This window comes from Drosophila hydei, unplaced genomic scaffold (genome assembly GCF_003285905.1).
Source record: "Drosophila hydei strain 15085-1641.00,03,60 unplaced genomic scaffold, DhydRS2 tig00000149-arrow-pilon, whole genome shotgun sequence".
NCBI lineage: Eukaryota > Metazoa > Arthropoda > Insecta > Diptera > Drosophilidae > Drosophila > Drosophila hydei.
In genome coordinates, this window is record NW_022045678.1 from 7,089,059 (window position 1) to 7,097,742 (window position 8,684).

The window sequence follows — 8,684 nt, forward strand, 5'->3', positions numbered from 1 at the left end:
TGTTCGATCTTTATAACTTCCAAGTCCGCTTCAGTCATACATATGTAAATACATAAGTACTTATATTCACATACATATGTATACAAATACATATAGAGATCAAAGTTACTACATTTTCAAGCAAAGATCAATGTGCGCGCACATATATCTTTAAATATGACTTCAGACTGTCGAGTTAACAGACAGCTTGCAATCGCGGTGCTGTAGTGGTATTACTCGGCCTTGCAATTCAATACTCAAATGGGACTGTTGATTCGTTAAATTATTTTAAAAGAAGAATTATACGGTCACACTTTGTTAGTCTTCCATGAGGGTGAAATGTCCTGCGCATATTCTATATTCACTATTATGAACGTGTAGTGAAAATAATGTGAAATACACACATACATTTATGTCAAAATTCATTATCTACATTATTAAAGATAAATAATTAATTAATAATTAAACAAACCTTTTAATTTTCGGAAAATGAATTCATATTGTTTTCAATTCTTTATTATTCGATATATAGTTTTAATAGCACTGAATGATAATTATGTTTGGACCATAAAATCATCACATGAGAACAATGGGTATGTGATACAATTAAATAATGATTTACTTAAATCATAAAATTACGTTAGCTGCACTGTTTATTATGTTAAGATATTAAAAATGTTTTACCACACATAGTACAGATTGTGCGTCAAATTTGGTAACCACATTAACTGAAGAAAGCATAATAAACAAGAAATTAAATAAAATTCATATTTAGGAGGATAATAATTTTAGACACAACGAACATTACATACCTTTGTGCTTAAATTACTAACTAATTTCGTTAATAATGTGAATTCAAATTCAAATTTATAAAACCTTAATAAAAACATAAAAGTACTTTTTGCAAGGATATATAAAATAAATAGTTTGTTACCCAAAAAAATACAAATTATCCAACTCTTATATTAAATTTAGGTGTAAATCAACAGCTTACTTTTGAGTATCGCTTCTAATTTAATTCTTTGACTATTTAAAAAACTGATCGTTTGATAAACAGGTGGTAGGGCTGTTAAGTTCATTCTTTATTTTTAACTTTTATTTTGTGGTATTGAAGTAATAGGTGCTAAAACATGTTTATATAAGTTAATCTGCTTTAATTTGATGGCGAAATGGCGAATCTAAGTTGGCTCTAAAAGATGTAGCTAATATAGATGGCAATGGTGCTGGCAACGGTCGCTTCATGCTACCGTTGCAAAGCATCAGAGTTTCCTACTACTGCCGTTGCTTATTTTCTTCCGAATTGCTTAATATTTCCGATTATTTTATTTTCTAAATAGTTAAGCTTACTGATCTTTCTTTTTGTTATGTTATCAGTGAATTTTCCTCTGCTAATTTGATCCTCTTATTGGTTTGATATTACTATTATCTTAAGTTATCAATAACTCTTCCCCTCTTAAGTGCTGCCTGTCCTTAAGTTGAGTATTGTATCTGTCCAGTATTATTTATGTGTAATCCTTTCCGAACTTCTAGTGACAATATCTTGGCGACGACGTTTTTCCTATATTTTTAATGAACTCTTACTTCTAACTATGTCTGTTGTATTTTGTCTACATGTTATACCCACTAAATATAAAAAATCAGAGTATAATGGTTTTGTTTTAATGTATTTAGCAGGCATAAAGTATATATATTATTGATCATTATGACGAACTAATTCGAGTATATAGTTTTTTCGATAATTCACCCTATTATAAAAATTGATAGTTTGGCTTTGGTTTTTAAGTTATATCTCCTGTGTATGTTCCCGTAATGAATATCAAGATTTTTTATATTTATTATTTTGGATATCTCCCTGATTTAGTTCTATAACTTAAAACGCATATCGGCCAGGGATCGGACGAAAATTAATTCTTGATCAGATAACGAACAGTTTTATCTGCTTTTATTTCATTCAAGCTTAAGTCTGAGCTTGCGCAGCGGCACAATCACATAGCATGTCTGTCACTAAATTCCACCATCGTCACAACTTGACAAAGAAATATACTATTTGAATAACAAATTCGGCTTCGCCATGTACCTCAGCGACCACACGCAACACCTAAAGTTGCAACTGATTATTCGAGAATAATTCAATAGTAATTTTCGGTTTTTGAACAATTTTATGCATATATACTTTCGTCAATTGACTAAGCGCTTTAAACCTAATAAAAGTGGAAGTCTCTACCACTTACAGAGACGGCTTTCTAAATCGAGTCTATTCTCAGAATTTATACGAGGTAAAGACCAACAATTCTAGTAGGCTTCCAAATAGCAAATAACATTTAATAATAAATTTGTGCAAGTTAGGTCGTCCTAGCGAAGTTTGTCTGTTTGTCAATCATCTCTATCAAATAACTTGAAATTTAAATTGGCCTACCTATGTCTTACCGAAAAGAGTCCAATGTTATCTTTTTTCATATATTTTAAAAGGTTGTACAGGATATGTGAAAAATCTAGATGACTATTTTTATACCCTGATCCCATTAAAAATGGGAAATCAGGGTATAATGGTTTTGTGCAAATGTATGTAACAGGCAGAAGGAGGCGTGGCAGACCCCATAAAGTATATATATTCTTGATCAGGACGACAAGCCGAGTCGATTGAGCCCTGTCCGTCTGTCTGTCTGTCCGTCTGTCCGTCTGTCCGTATGTGTGAACGCGTGGATCTCAGCATCTATAAGAGCTAGAGACTTGAAATTTTTTTTGTAGGTCCGTGTATAGCACGCGCAGGTCAAGTTTGTTTCAAATATTCGATAACTATTCGCATTTAATTGTTATCGAATAAAAACATTATTGAAATGCAGTAAATAAATTATATCTCGAACGTCTTAAGAGCTAGAGCTTCCAAATTTTGTATTTAGTCTTATGTATATTTTATGCAATTTTGATTTTTGTTGGACTTTGGATACCGGCTCCAAATTCCCCCAAATTCTTAGAATTTAAGTTTAGTTGGAACTAGGGCCATTATGTCAAGACGTTTGCATTTCAACCAAGCCAATAGGATATATAGATCATATGCTGAAAATTTCATTAAAATCCATTAAGTAAAACAGAAGTTATTAAACAAAACTTTTGGCCAATTTGCAAAAGCACATGTCAGCAGCGCCACGCGCACGCATTTTTCCTATGCGTGTGCACACATCCATTCAAATGAGTGTATTCTTTTCTATTCCAAGAATCGAAATTACGATTGAATTGTGCTGAATAATTGGCTGCTACTTATGTTCAAATTTGCAACGTCTCGCGTAAGAAGGGCAGTGGCTGCGTTGGTAGAGGCGCCGCTCGTATGCAGCTTGGGCCGGGTTCGAGACCAGTGAAGATGAAATGTTTTTTATTGTTCTATTTTTTTTTTTAGTTATGAAGTGGCGGTGTTGGTAGAGTTTGTGCACGTTGCGCAAATAATCCGGGTTCGAATCCTGGTCTCGCAATGTTGATTTTTATTTGTTTTCTTTTTTTTTTTGAATACTATATATAATACTATAATAATGAATACTATATAATGGTTTTGTACAAATGTATGTAACAGGAAGAAGGAGGCGTGGCAGACCTCATAAAGTATATATATTCTTGATCTGAAGGACAAACTGAGTCGATTGAGCCCTGTCCGTCTGTCTCTCCGTCCGTCTGTCCGTATGTGTAAATGCGTCGATCTAAGCATCTATAAGACTTAAAGACTGAATTTTTATACCCTGATCCCATTGAAAATAGGAAATCAGGGTATAATGGTTTTGTGCAAATGTATGTAACAGGCAGAAGGGGGCTTGGCAGACCCCATAAAGTATATATATTCTTGATCAGGACGTCTAGCCGAGTCGATTGAACCCTGTCCGTATGTGTGAACGCGTCGATCTCAGCTTCTATAAGAGCTAGAGACTTGAAATTTATTTTGTAGGTCCGTGTTTAGCATGCGCAGGTCAAGTTTGTTTCAAATATTCGATAACTATTCGCATTTAATTGTTATCGAATAAAAACATTATTGAAATGCAGGAAATAAATTATTTCTCGAACGTCTTAAGAACTAGAGCCTCCAAATTTTGTATTTAGTTTGATGTATATTTTTTACAATTTTGATTTTTGTTGGATTTTGGATACCGGCTCCAAATTCTTAAAATTTAAGTTTAGTTGGAACTAGGGCCATTTTGTGAAGGCGTTTGCATCTCAACCAAGCCAATAGAATATGTAGATCATATGCTGAAAATTTCATTAAAATCCATTACGTAAAACAAAAGTTATTAAACAAAACGTTTGGCCAATTTGCAAAAGCACATGTCAGCAGCGCCACTCGCACGCATTTTTTCTATGCGTGTGTACACATACATTCAAATGCGTGTATTCTTTTCTATTCGAAGAATTGAAATTGCGATTGAATTGTGTTTGAATTATCAGTTGCTACTTAAGGTCAAATTTGCAACTACTTTGACAATCGGTGCAGTGCTGCGTTGGTAGAGGCGGCGCTCGCAAGCGGTTGGTGCCTGGGTTCGAGCCTGTCGGCAATGGGACATTTTTCATTGTAGTATTTGTTATTTATGAAGTGGCGATGATGGTAGAGTTGTTGCGTAGAAATTGTGAATCTTTTTTTTAATACTCGATACAAACTATGGAAAATATTAAAAAACGCAGATGAGACTGGCACCCCGACTAGAGCTTTCTTACTTGTTTAGTTTATAATTGCATAGTTAAGTTGTGAGGTCACCAATAGTGCACCAAATTTGTATTCAAAATCATGTATGTGACATTTAATCTGTGCATACATATATTATACTCAATTTTATAATTTTACATGTAGAAGATTAAGTCAAAAAAGCAATAAAATTATTTATTTAAGGTTTCACCACTTAGCTGGAATATGTCAACTATATAACGGAACAATCTGCAATGAATATTTAAAAAATTCCTTTGTGTTTATATCTCCAAATACAACTATTAATGATTTAGAAGAACGATTGAAAGCCGCGTATGGGGTGATAAAAGAGTCAAAGTGAGTATATCTTACATTTTCTTTTAAGTTATGCTTATAATCTAATCTTTAGAGATATGAATTCAAACTGCCGAAAATATGCACTGCCGAGCTTATGTTTGAGCTCGCTTCCAATATGTAGAACTCCTGAACGAACCAATTTATTATATTTTGCCAATGTTGCCATGATAACGAATAAATATAGCGGAAATGAGACACGAACAAAAAGATTTGTTTCAAAAGATGCTAAAAATAAGCATTCGTTTCTTAAAAAAAAATCAGTTTACTACAGCGATGTATTCACGAAAGATGTATCGAGTAAATATCCACCAACTAGAGACTCTGAAAATTTGAAAAGGATTTGTAGAGAAGAATGTGAGCTGCTAGAAAATGAGCTTTGCCAAAAAGAATACGCAATTGCAAAACGTCATCCAGTAATTGGTATCGTAGGAGTTGAAGAGTGCCAGAAAATACCACAACACCAAGATTGCTCCACATTAGGAATAACTATTGAAGTAGACGAGTCCGAAAACTGCTATTGGGAAGACGGCTCAAGTTACAGAGGAGTCAAAAACGTTAGTGCGTCAGGAAAACCATGTTTAAGATGGTCTTGGTTAATGAAAGAAATATCGGACTTTCCAGAACTGATAGGACAAAACTATTGCAGGTATGTAAAATTAATTTTTAGGATATCAAATGTGAAAATACATAAAATCAAGCCTTTATAAATATATAATAACCAACCTCTTTTAAATATCAAAATTATTACAACATATTTAATGTGAATTAAAGTTTCTCTAAATTTTCTATTAAATACCTATTATTATTTTATTTATATCAGAGAGGATAAATAATATCGCTCTTTAATAATTTTTTTATATATCAATAAAAAATATTTGTATCTCAATAGTACATACTTAGAAAATTATTAAATTTTTTTAGAAACCCAGGAAGCGTGGAAAAGACTCCTTGGTGTTTTGTGGATGATATATCATTAGATCGAAACATGGAACCTTGCGATATTCCTAAATGTGTCGATAAAATCTGGCTGAGCATTATCTTAATTTTTGGTGTGGTTTTTGCAACAGTCATCCTTATTTCGATATTACTTTTGAAGAAAAAAAAGTCCCGTGGAATGAAAAATATACAAAATGTATGTACCCCATCTGAATTTCATTTATGAATAATGCTATAATATTTAACTTATTTTATGTGAGCTTCAGATTAATACACCTAATGCTGGCAACAATATATATGGAAATTCACAAATAAATGCAAACCAAGAATCGGGGCGAACTTTAAATAGTCCCATGGATCCGATTAGCATACCTTCTAAAAACATGGAAAAAAACTCTCTTCTAAGAATACCACACTTTACTTTACAAGATGTTGAGTTCTTTGAGGAATTGGGCGAAGGAGCATTTGGTAAAGAATACATTAGTATATATATGCCTGTAACCATTAAATAGGAAAAGCAAATATCATATTGTAAATATATATATATATATATATATATATATATATATATATATATAAATATATATATCTATATATATATATATATATATCCATATTTAGTTTTTTGAATTTTGTGATCAGTGATCAGATTCCATCCGTATCTCTTTGAAACTTTCACACCAAAAGAGCTAAGTTTCCTAAAGCTCATTGTCCTCTATAGCTGCTCGGTATATTTAAAAATCAAAATTTTGGTAAATCAGATCAATTGTAACAAATAGTATGCCGTATATTGTACTGATGAAACCATTTTATTTCTGTATATCCCATTGAAAATGGTTAATTAGACTATAATGGTTTTGTGCAAATGTGTGTAACAGGCAGAAGAAGGTGTGGCAGACGCCATAAAGTATATATTCTTGATCAGGACGACAACCCGAGTCGTTGAAGCCCTATCCATTTGTTTGTCGGTCTGTCTGTCCGTCCGCGCGTCAATCTCAGCAGTTCGAGCCTGGCGGTCATGGGACCTTTTTTTTTATTATGGAGATGACTATGTTGATTCGAATCTTGGTGTCATAATGTCGTTTTTTTTAATACTCGATACAAACTATTGAAAATGTTAAAAGACGTAGATTGGACTTCGATGAGGGTCTCCTCTAGTCGGTCACCCTGACTAGAGCTTTCTTACTTTGTTTTTTATTCCTTTTGTGAAATTAATTTATTTTTATATACATTTTTTTTTAGGAAAAGTATATAAAGGACAGCTAATACAACCTAACAAAAAAATGATCAACGTTGCCATCAAAGCCTTAAAAGAAAATGCATCATTTAAAACACAGCAAGATTTTAGACGTGAAATTGAATTAATATCGGATCTCAAACATCAAAACATTGTTTGCATATTAGGTGTTATTTTAAATAAGGAGCCCTACTGCATGCTCTTCGAATATATGGCAAACGGCGACTTACATGAATTTCTAATATCAAATTCGCCAATTGAAAAAAAGTTCCTATTACAATTGGAATTTCTACAAATAGCAATGCAAATAAGTGAGGGAATGGAGTATCTATCAGGTCACCACTATGTTCATCGGGACTTGGCTGCTAGAAACTGTTTGGTCAATGAAGGCTTGATTGTAAAAATATCTGATTTTGGGCTGTCCCGCGATATTTACAGCTCTGATTACTATAGGTATTCCTAAATTCAATGTTTTTCAAATAAACAATTTTTTAAAACGATAATGTTGAACTCTTTGTTTTAGAGTGCAATCAAAATCGTTACTGCCTGTTAGGTGGATGCCCTCTGAATCTATTTTATACGGAAAATTTACTACTGAAAGTGATATATGGTCATTTGGCGTAGTTCTCTGGGAAATCTACAGTTATGGAATGCAGGTATATTAAAAAATATTGAATCTAAAAAATACTAAACAAAAAAAATTCTTACAAACTTGTGGTGTCACAATTTATCTTTACAGCCGTATTGTGGTTATAGTAATCCAGAGGTGATAAATTTAATAAGATCTCGCCAATTACTATCTTGTCCAGATAATTGCCCAACTGCAGTCTATTCTCTGATGATTGAATGTTGGCATGAACAGGCTGTAAAGCGCCCCACATTTTCAGACATTTCACATCGATTAAAGACTTGGTATGAGGGTCATGTCAAAATCAGTAACCAAAAATCATAAATAAAAAAATACTTATAAACTGAATGTATTCACATATTTTATTATCTTTTTAAAATATGGCTAAAAGCTTTTTAGCTATTAAAAAATGATAGTTTGTAATTAAAACCATGTGTGACTAGGAGATATCCTGAATCCAGTTCAATCAGCGCTTTTTAATATTTTCCAGAGCTTCTATCGAGCATAAAACAAACAAATAAAACCGAACCAATATCGCCTATGCTACGCGCGTCAACTCTACCGACGCGCCACCTCATATTTATAGATACTACACTGTTCCTGCGAGAAGTTGCAAATCTCAACTAAAGTTGAGCTGACTCTTCAAAAAGAATTTAATCGCAATTTCGATGCTTCGAATAGAAAAAAATATCCGCAGTGAATGTATGTTTCCAAAAATGCGTAAGCTTGGCGCTGCTTGTCATGTGGTTTTAGAAATTTGCATAAGGCTTAATAACATCTCTATTACTTAATGAATTTCAATTAAACTTTCAGAATATGATATACATATTATATTGGAATAATTGTCAGTTTAGTAAAAATGGAAACTCATTTACATATTGGCTATA

The 8,684-nt window shown here is 32.7% G+C and overlaps 1 protein-coding gene across 1 annotated transcript; it reads left to right on the forward strand.

The window, feature by feature from the left end:
- The first annotated feature begins 468 nt into the window (after nucleotides 1–468).
- Nucleotides 469–8,320, forward strand: LOC111594391 (tyrosine-protein kinase transmembrane receptor Ror). Its single transcript, XM_023307657.2, has 8 exons — nucleotides 469–572; nucleotides 4,844–4,996; nucleotides 5,049–5,642; nucleotides 5,918–6,128; nucleotides 6,199–6,400; nucleotides 7,175–7,622; nucleotides 7,693–7,825; nucleotides 7,909–8,320. Exons 1-8 carry the CDS (start codon nucleotides 469–471, stop codon nucleotides 8,119–8,121), a joined length of 2,058 nt encoding a protein of 685 aa, XP_023163425.1. The 3' UTR covers nucleotides 8,122–8,320.
- Nucleotides 8,321–8,684: the final 364 nt, after the last annotated feature.